The following is a 23,983-nucleotide window of genomic DNA, read 5'->3' as shown; positions in this document are numbered from 1 at the left end:
CCCCCCCCTCCTACATTTGCCTCTCTCCCCAGGCTGCTTTGGTCCTTAGGTGTGTGTGGGCGGGGGGGGGGGGGGAATTGGCAGCACCAGCTAATCCATCCCCACAATTATTAAATTTGCTCTAATGGAAGGGCAATTAGCCCCCCAGGAGGGAGGAGCTCTGAGGAGCCGCTGGCTGCAGCCCCGCTCTGGCCTGGCTCCTGGGGTCTCTGCAGGGGAGGGTGGAGCTCCTGGCAGGTGGGCTCTGGAGCACCTGGGGCTGTGTTCTACTTTACCTGGTGCCCAGGGTGGGAGAGCTGGATATAGCCAAATGGCTTGGTCCTCCCAAGAGAGGCTAGGCTTCAAGTCCTGGAGCCCATGGAGCTCCTGTTCTTGTCCACTGGCCTGCTTTAGGACTTTGGCTGTCTTCCCTTTGCCCAGCCTCAGTTTCTCAATCTGTTATCACACTTCTCCCTGCTTCCTGGGTGTTGGTTCTCACAGTTTTGGGGAAGCCAAGTGGGCAGTGAGGGACCCCCATGAAGCTGGCCTTGATTCTGAGGGTGGTCCCCCTCTGCCCACAGGCCTCTTCAGGGCTGCCTGCCCCCACTAGCCAGCTCCCAGGTGAAGAGACTTTCAGCCTCCAGGCGCAAGCAACATTTCATCAACCAGGCTGTGCGGAATTCAGACCTTGTGCCCAAAGCCAAGGGGCGGAAAAGCCTACAGCGCTTGGAGAACAGTAAGTCAGGGAGGGGGAGGGTGGGAGGGTGCTCCCTGCCCCCTCCCCCCTAGGGAAGTTTGTGTTACTGGTTGCCCAAAGATAAGCTGGCTGCTGAGCTCAAGGCATGGGAGCAGAAAAAATACCAAGCATTGACAATCCGTAGACTTACTGCATCAGGACTTGGCCAGAGGGTATTTGGGGCATGAGACCTAGGGCTTCAAAGGATGTATAGGAGTTCAACAAGGCTGGATTGGTAGGGCCTAGAGGCTGGATGGGAAAGGAGAGGAGAAGAAGGTAGGAAGACAGGAAGGAAGAATGGTCATGGGGACCCTGAAGGCCCTTCCTAGCCCGATGACATCTGTTTCCAGCTCAGTACCTCCTGACCTTGATGGAAGCAGATGGAGGTCCACCAGGTCTGGAGGATGGGGACCTGACCCTCCCTGCAGCCCCGGGCATCTTTGCAGAGGCCTGCAACAATGCCACCTATGTGGAGGTAAGGCCCAGGGCCCCTCACCGCCCCCCTTTTGGGCGGGGAACCCATGTGCTTACTTCCTGCCAGGCTGATGGTGGAATCTCTCTTCTGGAGCCCCTCCCAGCGGCGTCTAGATGACAGCCTCAGTCTCCCTCCCTGCCCCGACCCCGCAGACGCCCCCGGAAGGTCCCAGCCCCCCCCCCTTCCACTCTCACACTGGAGTTAATGACTTCAGGAGCATTTGGCCCACAGGACCGCAGCACCTGCGTGTATACTGGCCCTGCCTGCCCAGCTCGGGCCTGGCGCGGGTTCGGCGCCCAGTGCGCACCAATGTCCACAGGAGGACTTCCAACGACTTGGCTTGCCATTGCCAAGTGGGGAAAACGAGGTCCTGAGATTCATGGCCCTCTGATCTCTGCCACTTTCAGGTCTGGAATGACTTCATGAACCGCTCAGGGGAGGAGCAGGAGCGCGTGCTCCGCTACCTGGAGAATGAGGGCCAGAGCAAGCCCAGGAGGAGGGGCCCGGGCCGCGGGGAGGACCGGCGTCGAGGTGAGGGCCGCCTGGGGGCGGGGCCACGGCAGGGGGCGGGGCCAGGGTGGGCGGGGCCACGGCAGGAGGTGAGGCATGCAGTCCTAATAACTGGGTGGGCGGGCCACAGCAGGGGGCCCGGGTGGGCGGGGCCACGGCAGGAGGCAGGGTCAGGGTGGGCGGGGCCACGGCAGGAGGTAAGGTGTGCAGTCCTAGTAGCTGGATGGGCGGGGCCACAATAGGGGTGGGGCCAAGACAGGAGGCGGGGCCTGGTGTAGGCGTGGTATAGTCACCAGTGGGTGGAGCCTGTGGTGGGTAGGGCCAGGCATTGGGCAAGGCATAAAGGCCTGACCTGTGACCCTGACTCTGGGCTCCCACAGAGGACCCAGCATACACACCCCACGAGTGCTTCCAGCGCATCAGCCGCAGGCTGAGATCCGTACTGAAGCGGAGCCGCAGCCGCATCCCCATGGTGAGTGCCAGACTTTACGTGGCTTTTTTTTTTTTTTTAAACCAGTAACCAGTCCTAGGGCTTGAACTCTGGTCCTGGGCGCTGTCCCTGAGCCTCTCTGTGTTCAAGGCTAGTGCTCTACCACTTGAGCCACAGCCCTACTTCCAGCCTTTTCTGTGTATGTGGTACTGAGGAATCGAACCCAGGGCTTCATGCATGCTAGGCAAGCACTCTACCACTGAGCCACATTCCCAGCCTGGCATGGGCTTTCTTGATGGCCCTTTTTCATGTTAGTTTCTCACTTGGAGATAAGGCTAAAGGAGGTTCCTCAGGGCAGGTGGTCATGTGGTGAGCTACAGTGGCAAATGGATCAAAGTGCTCAGGTTGCAGGACTTTAGCTACAAAGCAAGAGTTACCCTTTTGTATAGGAAGGACAAGGACAAGGAAGGTGGGCATTGCAGGGTGTATAGGAGTCCACTAGGCAAAAGGTGTAGGCTTACAGATGTTAGGTACTGGTCTAGGAATGTGGCTTAGTGGTAGAGTGTCTGCCTAGCATGCATGAAGCCCTGGGTTCGATTCCTCAGTACCACGTAAACAGAAAAAGCTGAAAGTGGCTCTGTGGCTCAAGTGGTAGAGCAAAAGAAGCTTAGGGATAGTGCCCAGGCCCTGAGTTCAAGTCCCAGGCCTGGCCAAAAAAAAAAAGAAAAGATGTCAGGTACTCATTTGTGATGTGTCAGTGGTAAGATTTGAACCTAGGGCTTTGAACTTGAGTCTGCCTCAGGTATTAGGGAGGCTAGGTGGGCACCCGCAGTGGCTTGACCTGGTCTCTCTTTTCCCCAGGAAACACTGGAGAGCTGGGAGGAGCGGCTGTTGCGGTTCTTCTCTGTGTCCCCCCAGGCTGTGTACACGGCCATGCTGGACAATAGGTAGTGGGGTGCAGGGAGGGGCAGCACGTTCTTCCTCACCATGGCCGCTCTGGCTTGGCTGTTCATGGCTGTTCCTCCACAGCTTTGAGAGGCTCCTGCTCCACGCCGTCTGCCAGTACATGGACCTCATCTCAGCCAGTAAGTATGCCCTCCCCCCCCTCAGCCCAGCTGACCCCCTCCAGCCTGGGTAGCAGAGACAAGGCTCTTCTAGGGTCTGTGTGTGTGTGTTTGTTTATTTTTCAGACGTCTGGGGAAAGGGTAGCAATGGGACTCTGTAATTCATCAGAATCTCCCTATGTGGTTGGCCCCATGCTAGGAGGCCTCAAGGACACAGCTGGACAAGTGGACAGATATCCCTCAATCCATAGCTGCAGGGCTCTGTGAGGGAGGCATCCCCCAGTGGAAAGACAAAGCCAAGGTGCGAAGCGCTCCCAAATCAGACGTGAGATGGTGGGCCTCAGTCTCTCAGGACGTTTAACATGTAGATTTCATCCCCAGGACCACCAGAAGATCTCCCTCTGTAGCCTGTACCCCCACGTCTACAATGCAGTGTGTTCTCAGGACTCTCCTCTGATGAGTTCTGCCCGTGCTAGCACCAGGTGCCCCAGCTGGGCCTTGCTTCCCACACCTGTGTCTGCCTCCTGCCTGGAGTTGCCAAGGAGACAGTTGCCATGCAACCCAGGATGGTCCCTCGCTTGTTCTTTGTATGGAAGATGTAACCCCTACGCCTGTCTTTGTTCCCCAAGACTGAGAATGGAAGAGCTTGGTAGAGTGGGAGCTTCTCTCTACAGGGGTCAAGCTGTGGCCTGGACAAGAAAAGGGAGGGCCCTAGCAAGATGGGGAGGAGGGGAAGAAGGTTCCAGGCAGAGGAAACAGTGAAAGCAACGGCCTGCGGTGGGATGAGGAAGGTGGGCCGAGGATTCTACCTAAGTTGGGAGAAGAGACCCAGAGAGGGTTGGGAGGTAAGAGGCCCAGGAGGAGGCTGGCTCCTGTGTCTACTGGGCCTTGGGACACATCCCAGTGTCCCTGTCTGTAGAGGGAGGACAGGAGACAGCAGAGAAGGAAATGAGCCACCAATTGAGAACCAGGGAGTATTAATGGTTCTTGTGAATCGAACCTGGAATCTGGGCCAACCAGACCCAGAGTGCCAGCTGGCAGCCCAAATGAGGGTCCCCAGCATCTCTATATGCTGAGATTTTTCCATTCATCTATCTATCTATCTATCTATCTATCTATCTATCTATTTACCTATTTACCTTTTTTTTTTCTTTTGGTCCTGGGGCTTGAACTTGGCCTGGGCACTGTCCCTCAGCCCTTCAGCTCAAGGTGAGCACTCTACCACTTGAGCCACAGCACCACTTTTGGTTTTCTGGTAGTTAATTGGAGATGAGAGTCTCACAGAAGACAGGCGCTGGTGGCTCACGCCTGTAATCCTAGCTACTCAGGAGGCTGAGATCTGAGGATCACAGTTCAAAGCCAGCCTGGGCAGGAAAGGCCATGAGACTCTTGTCTCGAGTAAACCACTAGAAAACTGGAAGTGGCGCTGTGGCTCAAGCGGCAGAGCACTCGCCTTGAGCTGAAGAGCTGAGGGACATGCCCGGGCTGGCTTTGAACCATGATCTTCAGATCTCAGTCTCTCAAGTAGCTAGGATTACAGGTGTGAATCACTGGCGCCCGGGTCCTTTATTTCATTTTATTTTGTGCGTATGCCCATACTGAGGCTTGAACTCAGAGCCTGGGCACTGTCCTTGAGCTTTTTCTTCTCAAGGCAGGTACTCTGCCACTGAGCCACTCTCCCCATTAGGCTTTTTGGTGGTTTATTGGAGATAAGAGTTTCAGGTCAGCTGGTCTGACAATGTGAGGATCATGATTCAAAGCATGGGCAGGAAAGTCCCTGTGAGACTCTTATGTCTAATTAACCTCCAGAAAAGCTGGAAAGGCTCAAAGTGGTAGAGTGCTGGCCTTGAGCAAACAGAGCTCAGGGACAGTGCCCGCGCCCTGAGTTCAAGCCCTGGACTGACCAAAAAAAAAAAGTCTCAAGACCAGACTTTGCTGCCCTGGCTGGCTTTGATCTTTGATCTCCAGGTCTCAGCCTCCTGAATAGCTGGGATTACAGGTGTGAACCATCAGCTCCTGGCTTCTTCTTTCTTTCTAAATTCCGGCTGTGCTGACCACAGGTGCTGACCTGGAGGGCCGGCGACAGATGAAGGTCAGCAACCGGCACCTGGACTTCCTGCCGCCAGGGCTGCTCCTGTCTGCCTACCTGGAGCAGCAATGATGACAGCTCCCCGGTGCCCTGTCTGCTGCCGCGCGGGGCCCCCAACCTCTACCATCTGCTCCCATCTTTGATCTTTTTAAAATTTGTCCTTGGAAACCTGTTCTTCCCCTGGGTGGGTCCTTACCCTGGTCCCCTCCGTGCCCAGCTCTCACAGATCAATCCTGGCAGCTGGGACTGCCCAGACTGTCCTTGTATATAGCTTCCCACTCCTGGACTTGTATTTGGGTGGGGAGACCTGACCTGGGCATGTTTCTTTATTCATTGTTTAGCTTTTTTTTTTTGGGTGTAGCTCAGGTGAGGAGGGAAAAGTCTAGGGGGGTTTAATCGCTTTTAATGTATTTGGCATGATTTGTTGTAGATTTTTTAAATTTCCCCTTTGAAGAGGAAAAAAAAACCAAAACCCCACAAATAACCCCAAAACTTGCCCTGGCTGGTAAAGCATGGGGCTTCATGACAGCTTTTGCTTGATCCCTCCCAATTTTTACCTCTGATGGGAGGGGGTGTCCTTTGGGACTCAGCCCCTTGTCCCAAAAGCATTTTGTCTTGTGCATGTATGTGTATGTATGTGTGTGTGTGTGTGTATGTGTGCACGCACATGCGTGGGTCCTCTACGCAGGACAAGCTTCATCTCAAGGGCTGGTTTTATGCTTTTAGTTATGCGTGTCTTGTGGTCCCCCCTCCCCCAGCCTGCTCTCCACTTGACCCTCTTCTCTCCCTCCCCTCCCCCTTCTATTCCCTCCCTTTATACTGGGGATCCAGGACTTCCAGCCAGAAGCCTCTGACCTCTGTTACCCCATCCCTTGTGCCCCCAGCCTGGCTCTGATTGCCCTGCCAGGAGCTGTGGGGCGGGGAGGGGGGTCCTGTATGGAGAACAGGCCTGCTTGGTGTGCTTGGGGGATGGGAAGTGTTTTAATAAATTCCTGGTGCTCTGGCAGATTGGCTTGTCTTTGTGTTGGCTAGGGATACTGGGGACCAGGCTTTGCCGTAATGCCCACATCCTGGGTAAAGCAGGTGTTCGTCCAGATGCGCTAAGCTTTGAAGCTCTACCACCTGGGCTGTCCCCAGTAAAGATCAGATGGCAGCATGTAACCTTAGACTTTCTTGTGTGGTCATCCTGGGCCCGGAGCACAGGACTGCCCAGGGCCACAGGGCTTTGTTTGCTGCCTGGCTGAGATCCAGGTCTCCCTCCTTCCCTCCCTCCCAGGCTCTAGAGAGCTAATTCCTGCCTCCGCCAGAGGCGCTCCGCATCCCTGGGCTTGTGGCCACACCAGCCTCTGCCTCCATCCTCCACGTTATTTTCCCTCTGGGTTTTCCTGTATCCAAATACCGCCCCCCCCCCATTGAAATAGACAACTAGTCCTGTTGCATCCGGGTCATCCTACCCACCTCATGGTTACTTGCAGTTTCTCTAGAGACCCTATCTCCTAATGGGGCCTCACCAAGGTACGAGGTTAGGCCTTTAGTCTTTCATGGAGGTGGGGTGGATGTGGGGGACAATTCTGACCATAATACCACTTAACCCCTGGCTTAGTTCCCAGTATGAGGAATGAGATCATCCAGTGGATTGTAGTCTGAAGCTTAGACTAGCCCTGATAAAAGCCTGAGACTATCTGAAAAATAGCCTAAAAGCAAAAGAGGGCTGAGGTATGACTCAAGTGGCAGAATTCCTGCCCAGCAAGTGTGTGAGGCTTTATTAGTGTATATGTGTATGTTGTTTTACTGGGGCTTGAACTTAGAACCCTGCACTCTTGCTTGGTTTTTTTCACTTAAGGCTGGTATTCTACTATTTGTACCACACATTCACTTTGGCCTTTTTGGTTAGTTAATTGAAGATAAGAGTCTCATGGACTTTCCTGCCTGGGCTGGCTTCAAACCAAGATCTTTGGATCCCAGCCGCCTTTTGATCATTGTTTTGAAGTGGACTTAACGTCTGGGCTGTGATCATTGCCCAGTTTTTGATGCCGTTGAAGTTTTGGGGAGGAGATTTGCCTGCGCAATCGCCAGTGTCAGGGTCTACCTGCTGCTTCTCTAAGGATGGGATTTGGGTAGTGAGAACACAGGTCTCACCTGATCAAAGCCAGCTGCTACAACATTGATGTCACCCTGCCAGGCCTCAACAGTAGCATGGGGAACTGGGCCCCACTCCCGTCCATACACTGTGGGATGTTGGTACTATATCACATATATCACATGTATCACTATGATTCTGTGTCACTATGATTCTGGGATAATTGCTTTTTTCTTTGGCTCATTATGTAGTTGACGGGCTCCTGTGTCTTTTGGAGGCAGCCCACCATTAAGGGGTTTAGTTTTTGAGCACAGGGAAGCTTTAGGCTGTGAGTCCTATAAGTGGTCATTTCTATTTTTTTCTTTCTTAGGGACCTCATGCTAGAAACCAAGTTCTGAGCTCAATACTTTGCTCCTCCTGTATGTCCTTTTTTTTTTTTTTGTCATGGGGGCCTGAACTCTGGGCCCAGGTGGTGTCCCTCAGCTCTGAGCCACAGTGCCACCTCCACAGTGCCACCTCCAGCTTCTTCTGCTTATGTGGTGTTGCGGAATCAAACCCAGGGCCTCATGTATGCTCAGGGCCTCATGCGTGCAAATCAAGTACTCTACCACTGAGCCACCTTCCCAGCCCTGTCCTATTCCTTTTTTAGCTCTTCAGCTCAAGGCTAGCACTCTACCACTTGAGCCGTAGCGCCACTTCTGGTTTTTTCTGCTTATGTGGTGCTGAGGAATGGAACCCAGGGCCTCATGCATGCAAGGCAAGCACTCTACCACTGACCCACCTTCCCAGCCCTCCCTTTCTTCCTCCCTTCCTCCTTTTCTTTCTTCCTCCCTTCCTCCTTTTCTTTCTTTCTTGCTTGCTTGCTTGCTTGTCTGCCTGCCTGCCTTCCTTCCTTCCTGCCTTCCTTCTTCTTTTCTTTCCTTCTTGTCATGGGGCTTGAACTCTGGGCTTGGGTGCTGTCCCTGCACTCTTCAGCTCAAGGTGAGCGCTCTGCCACAGGAGCCACAGAGCCACTTCCAGTTTTCTGGTGGTTTATTGGAGATCAGAGTTTCACAGCCTTTCCTGCCTGGCCTGGCTTTGAACTGTGATTCTCAGATCTCAGCCTCCTGAGTAGCTAAGATTACAGGCATGAGCCACTGATGCTCAGCTAATTTTAAAAATTTCTTTTTGTGCTGGCCCTAAGGCTTGAACTCAGGGTCTGGGCACTGTCCTGAGCTTCTTTTGCTCAAAGTGAGTGCTCTTATCACTTTTGGCTTTTTTTTTTTTTGACCCTCAGTCTTTAGATTTCAGCCTCCTGACTAGCTAGGGTTATAGTGCTGAGGTTTGAAGCCAGCCTGAGCAGAAAAGTCTGTAAGACTCTTTCAAATTAAACAGCAAAAAGAAGTGGAGCTGTGGCTCAAGCTAAGGGACAGTGCCCAGGACCTGAGTTCAAGTTCCACTACATTACTGGCACCAAAAAATAAAAAAAAATTGAAAGAGATTATGAAGTAATGTAAGTCCCTACAGCCACGGAGTGTTGGATGTAAAGATAGGGCCCACAGCCACCAGCCAGCCGATCTCCATCTGACTCCCAGAACTTCTCAGTCCTAGGCCTTTAGGTCGTACTTTTCTCAGGCAGAGTCAGTCACCAGCTGGGCAGGGACCCAAGCTGAGCAGAGTGCTGCAAAAACGCTTGTGTGCTCAGGGAGAAAGAATTCCAGGGACGTTTAAAGCTGGAAAGACCCTCAATTAAAAAAAAAAGTCACTTTGGGGCCAGGTGTCAATGGTTGACACCTGTAAAGAAAATGCAAATTAAAAAAAAAATTAAAAGACTTGCCCAAGCTTAAGCTGACTCACCTGAGAATGAACAGAAAAGCAAATCAATATGTGGCTTTGTCTGTACGACGACCTGGGTATGGGGTTTGGAGCAAGAGCTTGAAATCACAGTGTTGTATTTGTGTTTTCCTGAATCTTGAAGTTAGGAAAGGAACAGAAAAATTTACAAACTCCCCCACATTTATGCAGCAAGCCTGCTACCCCTCACAGCACTTTTCCAGTCCTTGTACGTATGCTACCGCAGTGACATCTTAAACTGCGGAGTTTATAGTATTCTATATAGTACTCTAATGGCAGTTCTTTTCACTAAGGGTGAAGCTAGTTTCCACTTGTTCTATCAGATTACCTATTCTTTTAATGATAGTAGTGTCACACCCCGTGAAAGCAAATGCAGTTCCTGACCAGAGTTGACAAATGCCCATTTTTGTTTTATTTTAAAAATCAATTCTAGTTCCAGAGGATGCTGGGACTAATATATAGATGTTTATGCAAATATCCTCCGATGGGGCGGAGCCAGAGCCGCCTGCTATCCCAGAAATCAAAGCGAAGGGCCGGCGTAACCCCGGGAAACTTGTTGAATGTGAAAAGATGGCGGCGCCGGAGGCGGGGCGCTACGGTGAATGTGGACCGCGGCCTCCTGCGAGGCTGGGCGCTCGGATCAGCCAGGTGCGTGAGGGGCTGCGGGAATCCCGAAAGGGATCGGACGGCCCCCGGACGGCGCCCGCGGCCGCTCGGAGCGTCGGGGGTGTGGAGGGCCTGTGGGCGGGGCCTGTGGGCGGGGCCTGTGGGCGGGGCCTGTGGGCGGGGCCTGTGGGCGGGGCCTGTGGGGTCAGAGGGCGGGGCTGGGAGCAGAGGGTGCTGGGAACCCGGCGCGGAGAGCGCGAGGGGTGGGGTCTGGGTCGGGAACTCCGGGTGCATCCGGCTGCTGGCGGGGGTCCGGTAAGTCCGGGGCGGGGCCTGCGGCTCGTGGTCGGCCTAGGCGGGGCCTACCAGAACCAAGGGCGCGGGGGGCGGAGTCTCTGGGCTCGGGGCGGCGTCTGGATTGTCCGGCTCTGAGCATCCTCCCGCAGGACCCTCTCCTCATGCTGTCTCCATCCTTGACCCCCTGGATCGCCATGGTCACCCTCTACCTATCCCTCAGTCAGCACAGATTGTGGGAACCTAAGTAAGTCACGCCTCAGGTTTCTTTTACTCCACAAGGGATGAGATCCCATGAGGCCCAGAGCAGCCCCCCCCATTTCCTGCCCCCCTCTCCAGCCTCTGGGCCTTTCCAATGGTGTTCCCTCAGTCTCCACCTTCCTCATCAGGGTTTCCTCCATTGGAAGTCACGTTGGCCCCCTCTGTGTTAAAACTGCAGCCCCGGGTCGGGAGCCGGTGGCTCACGCCTGTCATCCTAGCTACCCAGGAGGCTGAGATCTGAGGATCGCCGTTCAAAGCGGGCAGGAAAGTTCGTGAGACTCTTTATCTCCAGTAAACCACTCAGAAAACCGGAAGTAGCACTAAGGCTCACGTGGTAGAGTGCTCGCCTTGAGCTGAAGAGCTGAGGGACAGTGCCCAGGCTCAGAGTTCAAGCCCCATGGCCGACAAATTAAAAGCAAAAAACAAACAAAAAAAACCCAAAACTGCAGCCCCACTTGGTGCTGTGGCTCACACCTGTAATCCTAGCTATTCAGGAGGCTGAGATCAGAGCTCGAAGTTCAAAGCCAGCTTAAGCAGGAAAATCCATGATACTCTTATCTCCAATTAACAATCAAAAGAGCCAGAAGTGGAGCTGTGGCCCAGGTGGCAAGTGGGAAAACACTAGTTTTTTTGGGTTTTTTGTCGGTCGTGGGACTTGAACGTGCGCCCTTCTGCTCAAGGCGAGCGCTCTACCGCTTGAGCCACAGTGCCACTTTTGGTTTTCTAGTGGTTTATTAGGGACTTTTCCTTCCCAGGCTGACTTTGAATGGTGATCCTCAGATCTCAGCCTCCTGAGTAGCTAGGTGTGAGCCACTGGTGCCCAACTGAACACTAGCCTTAAACAAAAAAAAAGTTCTGGGAGCTGAGCGCTTAGTGGTTCACACCTGTGATCTTAGCTACTAAGGAGGGTGAGATCTGAGGATTGCTGTTTGAAGCCAGCTGGGGCAGGAAAGTTCTTGAGACTGGTATCTCCAATAAACTACCAAAAATTGATCTGTGGCCCAAGTGGTAGTGTGCTAGCCTTGATCAAAAGAAGCTCAGGGACAGTGACTAAACCTTGAGTTCAAGCCCTAGGAGCAGAAAAAAACCCAACAACCCAAAAACCCTGTAGCTCCAGGCTCTGTACTTGCTTGACAGCCCAGCTACTTGGGAGGCAAAGGAAATGGATCTCTTGATTATAGGAGTTTGGGGGCAACTTGGGCAACATAGTGAGACCTTTTTTTCCAAAAGACATCCTCACAACCCAAGCATGGTGACCAGAGCAAAAAAGCTAAGGGACAGTGCCCAGGTCTTGAGTTCAAGCCTTGACTGGCAACAACCTTTAAAAAAATAAACAACAAAGGACTGGGGCATGGTAATGTAGTGGGATGCTTTTCTAACAAGCGTAAGGCTCTGAGTTCAAAAGCTCAGAGCTGCAGTTCTCCCCTTCAGGCTGGTGCTAATGGGGTGGGGCGGATGGCTTTCCTATCCCTGAGCCACACCCTCCTCCTAACAGGATCCAGGGACTGTGCTTGGTGCTGTGGGCATGATGGATCTGGCCTACGTCTGCGAATGGGAGAAATGGCCCAAGAGTACCTACTGCCCATCTGTGCCCCTGGCCTGCGCCTGGTCCTGCCGCAACCTCATTGCCTTCACCACAGACCTCCGCAACGATGACCAGGGTATGTCCCCTGCTCCTCAGCTGCTGGACTCACTACCCAGCCAGGGTCTAGATCTGGGGAAGTGGCCTATACTGCCTGCCCCACCTCCAGGGTGCAGAGGGCCAGTGTTCTCCCTTGCTAGATACATGGCACTTGGGAGAATAGCTCTATGCAGGTGGACAGGGCCGCCGTGGGAGGTCAAGCAAAGGCTGGAACACCTGTGCCCCAGTTTCCAGAGCAAAAGAGTCCTGGTGGCTTTTCCCAAAAGCCCTTGAGGTGTATGGTGGCTGTGCCCAGCTTGCTATTGTCCTGCTAATGTGCACTCATTACTGAGAATTGGAGAAGCACAGAAAATCAGGGCAATGAAGAGCTATGACCCAGTGTGGAGAGACACCCACTCTGCTTGTCAGGATCATTCTCTTCCAGTCCAACTTCTATGTCTCTTTCTCTCCCGTGTGTGTGTGTGTTTGTGTGTGCGTGCGTGCGTGCGTACGTGCATGTGCATGCATGTGCACATGTGTGTGTGCACGTGTGTACCAGTACTGGAATGGTGCTGGAGTGTGAACTCAGGACCAGAGTATCATCTTTTAGTTTTTCACTCAAAGCTAAGTTACTGCTTGAACCACAGCTCCACTTGCTGGTTACTTGGTGATTAGAGTCTCACGGACTTTCCTGCCTGGGCTGGCTACTGAACCTCAGTCCTCAGATCTCAGCCTCCTGAATAGCAAGGATTACAGGTGTGAGCCACTAGCACCCGGCTTCTGTCAGTTTTTAAACCGTGGTTGCAGCCACCCTGGTGGCACAGCTCCCATGCTTGCTGTGGCCTGGGACCTCCCTGGATCCTCCGTTGAGGTCCTTGTGGCTCCTGTGGCTCCATCACTGTGAGGAGGCTGTGTGCCAGCCCTGGCTGACTCTGCCTGTCTCCTGCAGACCTAGCCCGCATGATCCACATCCTGGACACAGAGCACCCGTGGGACGTGCACTCCATCAGCTCGGAGCACAGCGAGGTCATTACCTGCCTTGAGTGGGACCAGTCAGGTGAGGGGCCAGGGTCTCCCTCACCCAGTGCCCTTGACTCCAAATCCCAGAACAGACCGCACTGCCTTTCCCTGTCCATCCAGAGCTGGGACTGGCACCTTGGCCTGTGAGCATAGTCACTGTGTGTTCCAGCTGCCACGTGACACTGCTGTGTTCACCGTTCCTCAGTGTGTTTCATGCCCTCCGCCCCCCCCCAAATGCTCCAGTCATGACTGCTCCCCAGGACTGGCCCTTCCCAGACTTTTCACATTCTGTGAACAGATACCCCCACTCATTGGAGGGGGGTTTGTGACCTCCCGCTCTGTCCCCACAGGCTCCCGCCTCCTGTCAGCTGATGCTGATGGGCAGATCAAGTGCTGGAGCATGGCAGACCACCTGGCCAATAGCTGGGAGAGCTCAGTGGGAAGCCTAGTGGAGGGGGACCCCATCGTGGCCCTGTCCTGGCTGCACAATGGTGTGAAGCTGGCCCTGCATGTGGAAAAGGTGAGTGTCCCGCCTGAGTGAGTGGGTGAGGTGGGCAGGATGCTGACCCCACATAGCCCCCTGGCAGGCTGGGTGTGCACATGGGTGAAAACTTACTATGTAGGGCTGTTTGATGCACGAGGCTGTCATGGTTCTAGCCTTACATTGATGATACTCTTGGTCATAGAGCCATCTCTGCCATTCTAGCATCTGGGCTGGGCTGTGGCACGCACCAATTTGTCCATTCAGAGGCAGGATGGTGGGCTTTCCTGGGTGGGTAGCATTGGGGTGTCTAATTTAGGGCCCAGCTCTTGGTCCAGAGGTAGCAGGGGTAAGATGGTGAACTGGTGCATGGCATAGACAGGCAAATGCAGAGGGACAAGAGCCTGGGCGGGCAGGCAGGAGAATGGGTACACGTGAGTGCCAAGAGCACCTGGGCACACGGGCTCTCAGAAGCTCAGCCACCCTGGTTCTGCTCAGGGACAACAAGTACAAAGGTGTGTCCTGCACTTCTCTGGCCTTGTATGTTCATGCCTCAAGTGGGCACAAGGCAAGAATTCCCAGATTGAGCCAGGTGTCAATACCTCATGCCTGTAATCCCAGCTACAGGAGGCTGAGATCTGAAGATTGTGGCTCAAAGCCAGCCTGGCTAGAAAAGTTCTTGAGACTCTTATCTCCAACAAACCAGCAAAAAGCTGGAATTGGAGCTGTGGCTCCAGTGGTAGAGTGTCAACATTGGAAAAAGCTAAGGGAGACTTGAGTTTAAGCTGTAGGAGTCCAAGTCCTAGTACCAGCGGTGTGTGTTTGTGTGTGTGTGTGTATGTCTGTGTGTGTGTATGTCTGTGTGTGTCTGTGTATTGTACATTCATGTAAACTGCCAGAAAACAACACGAGGCTAGGAGCTCCCATCATGGCTCAACTGCCAGGGAGGGGCAGGTGAGGACATGAGGGTCTCAGGCTGGGGTAGGTGGCTCTGTAGAGATGGTTCCAGTTTCCACAATAGCATATTAAGAAAACTGAGACCCTAAAAAAAAGGTGGCTTTTAGCTGAGTACTGATGACCCATGTTGGAATGGTGGCTCCAGTGGTAGAGAGCCAGTCTTGAGCAGTGCTCAGGCCCTGAGCTCAAGCCCCAGATCTGGCACCAAAAACAAACAAACAAACAGACAAAAACCCCAGAAGAGTAAGAAGAGTAAGTAGTGCTGTATCTGGTGCTTCACAGTACCTCCAGGAGTCTGCAAAGTCCCCAGTCCCCCCCACCTGTTCTTGCAAATGACATGTTAGTACCTACAGCTAGGCCTACCTGTGTACCTACTGTACGTCGCCTGTCTCCTCCTGGCCACTGAAGCAGAGGCACAGGTTTCGCACCAGGGAACTGGAAACTACCAGGGTCCAGGAAAAGTTCTTAGTCTGATGTATGTATGCAGATTCATTCAATCCCTGCCATGGGTGGTGTAAATGTCACTGTTCCCGTCTTCCAAAAGAGGAGATTGTGGGTCAGAGAGGCCCCCATCCCAGTTCTCCTGGGGTTCACATGTCCCCCGATCTCTGCTTCACACTTGCTGCCCCGGCCCCCTCATTCCTGCCTGACGTTTTGTGCGGGTACAGCCCTGGGTGCCGGAAGCACACCCTGAAAGTGTTCCCTTGTTCCCCTCTCTATGCAGTCAGGTGCCTCCAGCTTTGGGGAGAAGTTCTCCCGGGTCAAGTTCTCGCCGTCACTCACCCTGTTTGGCGGCAAGCCCATGGAGGGCTGGATTGCGGTCACCGTCAGTGGCCTGGTCACCGTGTCCCTGCTCAAGCCCAGCGGGCAGGTGCTCACGTCCACTGAGAGCCTATGTAGGCTGCGAGGCCGCGTGGCCCTGGCCGACATCGCCTTCACAGGTGGCGGCAACATCGTGGTGGCCACCGCGGACGGCAGCAGCATGTCGCCCGTGCAGTTCTACAAAGTGTGCGTGAGCGTGGTGAGCGAGAAGTGCCGCATCGACACGGAGATCCTGCCCTCGCTCTTCATGCGCTGCACCACTGATGTCAACCGCAAGGACAAGTTCCCTGCCATCACCCACCTCAAGTTCCTGGCCCGTGACATGTCAGAGCAGGTGAGCCACGGAAGCCGGTGCAGGCCTGACACTCTGCTTCTGGGATCCACAGGCCTCCTGGACTTCCATGGGCTCTCCTCCCACTTGTCCCAGCCCCTGTAGGCTCCCCGTCCTCCCAGGAGCAACGCCACATCTCACAGTCTCTCCACCTCCACCACCTGCCTCCTTCCTTCCTAAGATTGCCAGGATGATCCCAGTTCAGGATCCTTAGTTGAATTGCATCCTTTTTTTTTTTTGGTTGGTTGTGGGGCCTGAACTCTGGGCCTGGGTGCTCTACAGCCACAGACCACTTCTGGCTCTTTCTGTGTATATGGTACTGAGGAATCAAACCCTGGGCTTCATGCATGCTAGGCAAGCACTCTACCATTGAGCCACCTTCCCAGCCCCAATTGCATCCTTTAAAAAAAAAAAACTAATTATTATTGTTTTGTGCCAGTACTAGGGCTTGAAGTCAGGGCCTGACTTCTATCCCTTAACTTTTCTTTATTCAAGGCTGGAACTCTACTATTTGAGCTATACCTTCATTTTTTGCTTTTTGGTGGTTTATTAGAGATAAGGGTCTCATAGACTTTTCCCACCCAGCCTGGCTTTGAACTGTGATCTTCAGATCTCAGCCTCCTGAGTAGCTAGGATGACAGGTGTGAGCCACGAGCACCTGGCTTGATTGTATCTTTAGGATTTGCTCTGCCGTGTGAAGTGACATAGCCACAGGTCCTGGGATCCGGACAGGCCTGTCTTTGGGGCTGATACTCACTACCCTCCAGTGAACTCTCCTGGGATCTGGTTGCTCTCATGAATCAGCTCATAGCTCCTGCCATGGGCTGAGAATGTGGCTCAGTGGTAGAATGCTTGCCTAGCATGCATGAAGCCCTGGGTTCCATTAGCTGAGTGCTAATCTTCAACAAAAGAAGCTCAGGGACAGTGTTTAAGCCCTGATTTCAAGCCCCACGACTGGCAAACAAACAAAAACAAAACAACAAAAACCAGGAAAGGTGGAAGCATGGCTCAGGTGTTAGAGCTCCTTGAGCAAGCAGAGTCCACGCCCTGAGTTCAAGTCCCAGTACTGGCACAAAACAAAACTAACAGAAAAACCTAAAAAAATACTGGCTGGGCAGGTGGCTCAGTGGTAGAGTGCTCGCCTCGCATGCATGAGGCCCTGGGTTCGATTTCTCAGCACCACATAAGCAGAAAAAGCTGGAAGTGGCACTGTGGCTCAAGTGACAGAGTGTTGGCCTTGAGCTGAAAAGCTGAGGGACAGTGCCCAGGCCCAGAGTTCAAGCCCCACAATGGACCAAAAAAAAACCCCAAAACACAAAACAGGAAGGTCCTGTCATATTTCCTCTCCATGCCCCCCACCAGGCAGACACCCATGCTGACGCCCACTGTCCCATGCAGCCTTTATCACTGGACCTGGGTGGGCTGGTGCAGAGCAGGCTGGACTCCATGGCGGCCCTGTGCTGGGTGGGTGGTGGGGAGGGTGGGGAGGGACCTGCATGGCACATGCAGGGCTGAGCTATTGTGAGAACCCAGGGCTCAGGACCGATGGCATGGCCTGGGCCTGGTCTTCCCTGCGCCACCCTCCAGGTGCTCCTGTGTGCGTCCAGCCAGACAAGCAGCCTGGTAGAGTGCTGGTCCCTGCGGAAGGAGGGGCTCCCCGTGAACAACATCTTCCAGCAGATCTCTCCTGTGGGTAAGGGTCTGGGGGCAAGAGGGTCCCTCGGGTGAGTTGTTTCTTATGAGTGGATGAGTTTCTATGGGTGGGTGGGTGAGTCCTCCTTGGAGCACCTACCTTCCTTCAGAGGGGGGGTTGGTTGTGGCCTTGGGAATGCTAGGTAAATGTCCTGCTACTAGCTGCCCCTTGCCCTGGGCGCTGACTTCAGTATGCATCTCTCTCTCTCTCTCTCTCTCTTTTTTGTCAGTTGTGGGGCTTGAACTCAGGGCCTGAGCACTGTCCCTGAGCTCTTTTGCTCAAGGCCAGCGCTCTACCACTTGAACCACATCGCCACTTGGTATGCATCTGAACTGTTCCTCCTCTTTAAGTTCTTTTTTTTTTTTTTTTTGTCGGTCGTGGGGCTTGAACTCTGGGCCTAGGTGCTGTCCTCAGCTCTTCAGCTCAAGGTGAGCGCTCTACCACTTGAGCTACAGCGCCACTTCCGGTTTTCTGGTGGTTTATTGGAGATAGGAGTCTCACAGTCTCTCTTGCCCGGGCTGGCTTTGAACCATGATCCTCAGATCTCAGCCTCCTGAGTAGCTAGGATTACAGGCGTGAGCCACCAGCGCCCGGCCCTCCTCTTTAAGTTCTGAGGAGACTTGTCATCCTGTCCTACCTCAGGAAAAGCGGCATTGCTTACCCCAATCACCCAGTCAGCTGACAGCAAGGAGCTAGCCGAATGGTTGGTGCAAAGGTCCTGGGGCAGGAGAGCAGTGGGCAGAAGCAGGGCACGTGGGTGACAGGGAAGATCAGAGCTCCCAGCCACAGTGAGGTACTTTTTCCTAAAAGTCGTGGCATCTTGGAGAGGAAGCTGAGGCCCAGAGGGATTCACTGGCTTTTGCCAAGCAAGGACTCCCTCCCATTCCCAATCTCTCCTTTAGCCCTTTGATCAACCCTCCCAGGACCCCCAGAGCTGACACCCTCCCTGGCACACATCCTGGGAGAGCCAATGACTTGCAGGCCAACTGGGGCTGCGGCTAGGCTAGCTCCTGCCGGCCAGCCGGCTGCCTGCTGAGATGTTTTGCAGCAGTTGAAAGCCAGCCTGGCCTTCTGCTGATTAACGCTAATGGGCTCTTGAGTGGCCTGGTATTGAGGAGCAGGAATCGGAAGCCACTAATGAAGCTGTGTCAAGAGGCCCCTCATGACTCTGCGGCCTGTGCTGCACTGCGGGGGTGGGGGGGTGGGGAGGGGTTACGTAAATGGCCCATTGTGGCTGCCAGAGTGATTCAGTGCGAAGCTGGTCACGGCCGCCCTCCCACAGCGCATTGTGAGTCACCAGGCCTAGCTCACTGACACCACCTGCCTCAGGGCCACCAAACCTCGCCCCCAGGCAGTTGCCTCTGTTCTGTGCCGGTTGGGAACATCGGCTCCTGCGGGACACCCAGCAGGCAGGCGCCACCCCACAGCCTCATTTTCTGGATGCCAGCTGTGTGGGTCCTTGGAGAGACTGACGTCCACAGGGCACACCACCACCCACAGCCTCCCACGCTGAGGTCTCAGCTACAGGGCACATTTTTGTTTGGGGCATTTGGGGGTGAGGTGGGCCCAGGGACCCCACATGCCAGGCAGGCGCGGTGTACAGATCCTGACAGCTCTTTGAGGTCTAACCCACATCCCACTCTGCCTGCCGGGCCCCTGCTCTCTCTCAGCCTCAGGATATCACTCTAGGGACCTTTTTGCCCTCTGACCAGGGACACTAGGGGTTTGGGCGTGGCTTGTTGGTAGATAGGCTTCCATCTAAGACTCTAGGCCAGAAACAGAAAACCTACTTGAGCTGGCGGAGGGCAAGCAGCCTTGACATCTGTGTGTGGCCAATCAGGAGGGCACGTCCATCAGTTTCCATTCTCCTGCTTTGCATAAAATTGCAGGACTGAATCCCATTGGCCCACCCCTGAACCCATTTGGTGGACCTAGATCACTCTGATTGGCCAGGCCAGGGTCCTCTTCCTGGGTCAGGGAAGGGAACATGGGGCACTGGGCACCATTACCACCTTTCAGTTTGACCTTGTTGTCTCTCCATTTCTCCTTATCCAACGGTCCAGTCGGTGACAAGCAGCCCATGATTCTCAAATGGCGTATCCTGTCAGCCACCAATGACCTGGACCGAGTGTCAGCTGTGGCACTGCCCAAGCTGCCCATCTCACTCACCAACACTGACCTCAAGGTGGCCAGCGACACCCAGTTCTACCCTGGCCTCGGTATGCTGAGCTCAGAAACAGCTATCCCAACCCTGGGTGGGTCTGGTTCCCGGGAGGTAAGCTCTGAGGGCCATGGGACCCTGGCCTGGCCTTGAGTCAACTCTGGTGAGGAAGCTGTCCTCATTGGAGGTATCCAAGGACCTGTGAGGCCGCTGACCAGAGGCTGCATTCCTTAGTATATAAAGAGCTGTTGCAGCTTAGTAAGGCAGCGGTTGGGAATGTGAGTCAAAATCCCTTTCTGGAAAAGCAGCATGCAGTGATCACAGTGTGGATCTAGCTGTCCAAGCCCACGTGCATGGTGGGCTTCCAGGACTGAGACTCAAGTTTGCTCAGCTGTAAAGTGGAAGTGTGTCTGTGACTCGGCCCTCTCTTCTCCAGAGCTTGCTTGCTTTTTTTTTCTGTTGTCTGAAAAGGACATTTGTCAAAGTCTGCACGAGGCTGGGGGCCTTTATCTGTAGCCCCCAGAGGGCGCCCACCTGCTAAAGTGAGAGCAGAGCCCAGCATGGCGGTTAGCCAGTCATTTAGCTTTCAGGGGACAAATGGGAGGGTTGGTGGCTGCTGACAGTGGTATGCATGGTGCCAGATGGCTTGCCCTAGGGTTTTAGGAGCTGCTAGCCCTCAGGTAGCGCAGCTTCCTCTGACCTGTGGTCTGGCCCTGCCATGGTGAGGTTCTTGGGTCTGGACCAGGGGCTCCAAGGGCCCCTCCAGTGGATGTTCTCCCGACCTGTCCCCTGGAAGTACCTGTCAGCCCAGCCCAGGCTGGCTGGAGCCAGAAGCCCCCTGGTTCTCAGGGTCCTGTTAGCCAGGGGTGTGAGGACAGCTGCTCTTCCCCATGGAGGAGGCTGCCCTCGCCCAGGGTCCCGAGCCGTTCAAGCCCTGACCCCAGGCCCGTGTCTCCCAGGGCTGGCGCTGGCATTCCACGATGGCAGCGTGCACATCGTGCACCGGCTGTCCCTGCAGACCATGGCCGTGTTCTACAGCTCTGCAGCCCCGCGCTCCTTGGATGAGCCCGCCATCAAGCGCCCGCGCACTACAGGCCCCGCTGTCCACTTCAAGGCCATGCAGCTGTCCTGGACCTCCCTGGCCCTCGTGGGCATCGACAACCACGGAAAGGTGAGTGCCAGCCAGCGTGGCAGAGCCGGCTGCAGGTGGGGTTCTTGTGGGAGGGAGGGAACCGTGAGCCCCTCCCTGCCCCATCCGCGGGAATTGACCTCCAGCCTGCTCTCCAGCTGAGGCCGACACCTCTCATGTCACGCATGTCACGGAGGCCATAGTGCCACACGGGAGCCTGATGCAGAGTGCAGTTAGAGCAAAGGACAAGCAGCATGTGTGTGTGTGCATGTGTGTGCAGGTACCACGTGTGCCACACACTTGAGTGCTACAGGACAGAGCTCCCCCAGCCCCCTTCCCTCGCAGCCCACATCTGCTCCCCATACATTGTGGCCTACCTGTGGGATGGCCCAGCCCTGGAGAGCTCCGAGCTCTGTCTGGCAGGACGAGGTCTCTGCAGACACCTTGGCACTCCTGATGGCTTTGTGCCAGCACCATCACCAGGCCTGTAGAGCTGCGAGTTCTTTATTTATCCTTGGCCTTGAACTCAGAGCCTTGCACTCTCTCTCCTGGCTTTTCATTCAAGGCTGGTCCTCGACCACTTGAGCTATACTTCCCCTCCCGGCCTCTACAAGCTGGGTACCAATGGCTCACACCTATAATCTTAGCTGCTTAGGAGGCTGAAATCTGAGGATCACAGCCAGGACAGGAAAGTCTGTGAGACTCTTAGCTCCAATGAATCACTAAAAATCTGGAAGGGGTAGAGTATTGGTATTGGTTTGGTGGTTGTGGGGTTTGAACTTAGGGCCCTGCCCTTGCTTGTCCAAGTCCTCTTCTGCTTGATCCACACGAATGGTTTTGAGAAGCCAACTGTACCCCTGGATGCTCAGTGCTGTCCATGGCCCTGCCGCTCCAACTGTGGGCTGGCGGGCCTAGAGGGGCCGTGGGCAAGGGTGGGGGTGCCCCCTCCTGCCACACCCCCACCTCACCCCCCTGCCTCCCACAGCTTAGTATGCTGCGTATCTCACCTTCCCTGGGCCACCCTCTGGAGGCCAAGCTGGCCCTGCAACACCTGCTCTTCCTGCTGGAGTACTGCATGGTGACCGGCTATGACTGGTGGGACATCCTGCTGCACGTGCAGCCCGGCATGGTGCAGAGCCTGGTGGAGAAGCTGCACGAGGAGTACATGCGCCAGAAGCCCGCACTGCAGCAGGTGAGCTCTGCCCGGGGTACAGGCGTCATGGGGGTCCATCCCCTCCCTGCTCACAGGGAGCTCCTTGGCAATAGACCAGCCATGAGGACCAATGGGTCCCCAACCAGTTGCAGGTTTCAAACCTGGCATGGGTGAATCTTCTATGGGGGCAGGCCTGGGGTCCTGAGTGTGAGATTCTGGGTTCTAGACCTAGCAATACAATGAAAAATGGTTCTCAGCTGGACCCCAGTGGCTCGTGCCTATAATTCTAGCTACTCAGGACGCTGAGATGTAAGGATCGTGGCCGGAGGCCAGCCCAGGCTCTTATCTCTAATTCACCATCAGAAAATCAGAAGCGGAGCTGTGGCTCAAAGTGGTAGAGCACTAGCCTTGAGCTGAAGAGCTGAGGGACAGCGCCCAAACCTTGAGTTCAAGCCTCACCACCCCCCCCCCCCCCCAAAAAAAAAAAGCTGAGGGACAGAGCCTAGGCCTTGAGTTCAAGTCCCAGTACCAGCACCAAGAAACAAAACAAAGCAATGGTTCTCAGGAGGGACAGCATCCCTGTGTGTGGCAGGCGCAGAGCCGGCAGGATTGCCACTGGTGATGGCTGACACCTGCTACTTACAGCCTCAACTGTGTGAACCCCAAAGTGTCTTGACTGCCTTTCCAACCGGACTGGGTTTCCTCCCTCAGTAATGTGGACCCTTGGAGACCCATTCCTTGCATGGGACTCCCTGCAGCTTCCGGTCTGCTCTCCAGGCATCACTGAGTGCCACCGCAGGTAGACTCTCAGGCTGAGCCCCCACACCCTGCCCCAGCAACCAGGTCCTCTCCCCGTTCATCTAGTTGTAAGGAGAGAGGTCCCGTGGTGGTCCAGGCCCCCGGTGGGTGTCCCCAGGCAGCCTGGCTGCTCGCTCACTGTCCTGCCCACCCCTCCCCCCCAGGTCCTCTCCACGCGCATCCTGGCCATGAAGGCCTCGCTGTGCAAGCTGTCACCATGCACAGTGACCCGCGTGTGTGACTACCACACAAAGCTCTTCCTCATGGCCATCAGCTCCACACTCAAGTCCCTGCTGCGCCCCCACTTCCTCAACACGCCCGACAAGAGCCCCGGTGACCGGCTGGCCGAGATCTGCGCCAAGATCACCGATGTGGGTGGGTGACCCCTGGCCACTTCCGGCTCCCTTCCATTCCCGGCTGTAAAGGGATTAGGGTCCATGGTGGAAAGTTTTTTTTACCAAAGCCAGCTCACAGAAACCAGCCTGCTCAGAAGTGCTGCTGAACCTCACTCCTCCTGTTTGGGGAGCAGTGCTGGGGCTTCAGCTTAGGGCCTTGTGCTTGCTAGGCAGACACTCTTAACAACTGAGTCACACCCCCCCCCCAGCCCTTTTGTGCTTTAGTTATGTTTCAGCTAGGGTCTCAGGCTTCCCCAGGGCTGGCCTCTGACCTCAGTTCCCAGGTCAGTGCTGTCATACCCAGCTTGCTCATCCAGCTAGGCTTTTGCTAACATCCTGCCTGGGCTCACCTCAAACCACCCAAGCCTGGCTTACAAGTGTGAGCCACCATACCAGGTGTGTCACTTTTCCCTTTTAAAAATGTATATTTCTAAGCTGGGTACTGGTGGCTCACACCTATAATCCTAGCTACTCAGGAGGCTGAGATCTGAGGATCATGGTTCAAAGCCAGCCCGGGCAGGAAAGTCTATGGGACTCATCCCCAATAAACTGCTAGTAAACTGGAAATCGGGCTGTGTCTCAAGTGGTAGAATGCTAACCTTGGGCAAAAGAAGCTCAAGGACACTTTCCAAGCCTTAAGTTCCAGCTCTAGTACTAGGAATAAAAAATTAAATATATACATACTTATTTATTTTATATTTCTATTTCTTGGACTGGAGGTGCCGTTCAGGTGGAGCATTTTTTCACCTCATTCATGAGACCTGAAAAGGGTACCTGGGCTCCTCTCTCCAGACCCTCCTCTTCCCCACACCGACACCTACACCACACCTCTGCATCCAGGCTTTTTCTGTGAGTTTGGCATTTCCAGACTCCATCCTACCGGTTGCAGATAACCTAGTCACACAGAGGCTCACTTCACCTCATGTAGCAAAAATAAAGTTTCCCTACTATTCCTTAGAAAACGTTTTTTTTTTTAACTTAATTTTATTTTATTTGTGAACATACTGTACAGAGGGGTTACAATTGCATGGGCAGGATAATGCGTACATTTCTTACCAAGCATTG

At 54.4% G+C, this 23,983-nt stretch overlaps 2 protein-coding genes across 3 annotated transcripts in view; both read left to right on the top strand.

The window, feature by feature from the left end:
- R3hdm4 (R3H domain containing 4) overlaps positions 1 to 6,289 on the top strand; it is a gene marked incomplete at its 5' end in the record, with an annotated part of 12,856 nt that extends 6,567 nt beyond the window's left edge. Inside the window, 7 exons of the mRNA XM_013022683.1 lie at positions 561 to 715; positions 1,066 to 1,190; positions 1,598 to 1,721; positions 2,081 to 2,172; positions 2,992 to 3,077; positions 3,160 to 3,215; positions 5,255 to 6,289. Coding sequence (XP_012878137.1) covers positions 561 to 715; positions 1,066 to 1,190; positions 1,598 to 1,721; positions 2,081 to 2,172; positions 2,992 to 3,077; positions 3,160 to 3,215; positions 5,255 to 5,355 — 739 coding nt within the window. The remainder of the gene's footprint in view (positions 1 to 560; positions 716 to 1,065; positions 1,191 to 1,597; positions 1,722 to 2,080; positions 2,173 to 2,991; positions 3,078 to 3,159; positions 3,216 to 5,254) is intronic.
- Positions 6,290 to 9,761: 3,472 nt separating this feature from the next.
- The window catches only part of Med16 (mediator complex subunit 16), a 21,621-nt gene continuing 7,399 nt past the window's right edge, over positions 9,762 to 23,983 (top strand). Inside the window, exons 1-10 of one of the 2 annotated variants that reach the window (XM_013022726.1) lie at positions 9,762 to 9,844; positions 11,853 to 12,018; positions 12,928 to 13,035; positions 13,349 to 13,518; positions 15,161 to 15,592; positions 17,177 to 17,282; positions 19,346 to 19,501; positions 20,403 to 20,614; positions 21,558 to 21,764; positions 22,688 to 22,898. In XM_013022726.1, the coding sequence (XP_012878180.1) occupies positions 9,767 to 9,844; positions 11,853 to 12,018; positions 12,928 to 13,035; positions 13,349 to 13,518; positions 15,161 to 15,592; positions 17,177 to 17,282; positions 19,346 to 19,501; positions 20,403 to 20,614; positions 21,558 to 21,764; positions 22,688 to 22,898 (1,846 nt within the window). In that variant the 5' untranslated portion in view covers positions 9,762 to 9,766. Of the gene's footprint in view, positions 9,845 to 10,078; positions 10,118 to 11,852; positions 12,019 to 12,927; positions 13,036 to 13,348; positions 13,519 to 15,160; positions 15,593 to 17,176; positions 17,283 to 19,345; positions 19,502 to 20,402; positions 20,615 to 21,557; positions 21,765 to 22,687; positions 22,899 to 23,983 lie in introns of those variants that run through there. The other variant, XM_013022727.1, reaches the window with a different exon arrangement.

This window comes from Dipodomys ordii, unplaced genomic scaffold (genome assembly GCF_000151885.1).
Source record: "Dipodomys ordii isolate 6190 unplaced genomic scaffold, Dord_2.0 Scaffold64, whole genome shotgun sequence".
NCBI classification, from domain to species: Eukaryota; Metazoa; Chordata; class Mammalia; order Rodentia; family Heteromyidae; genus Dipodomys; species Dipodomys ordii.
Note: the sequence above shows the minus strand (reverse complement) of the source record. Positions and strands in the feature narration are given on the sequence as shown.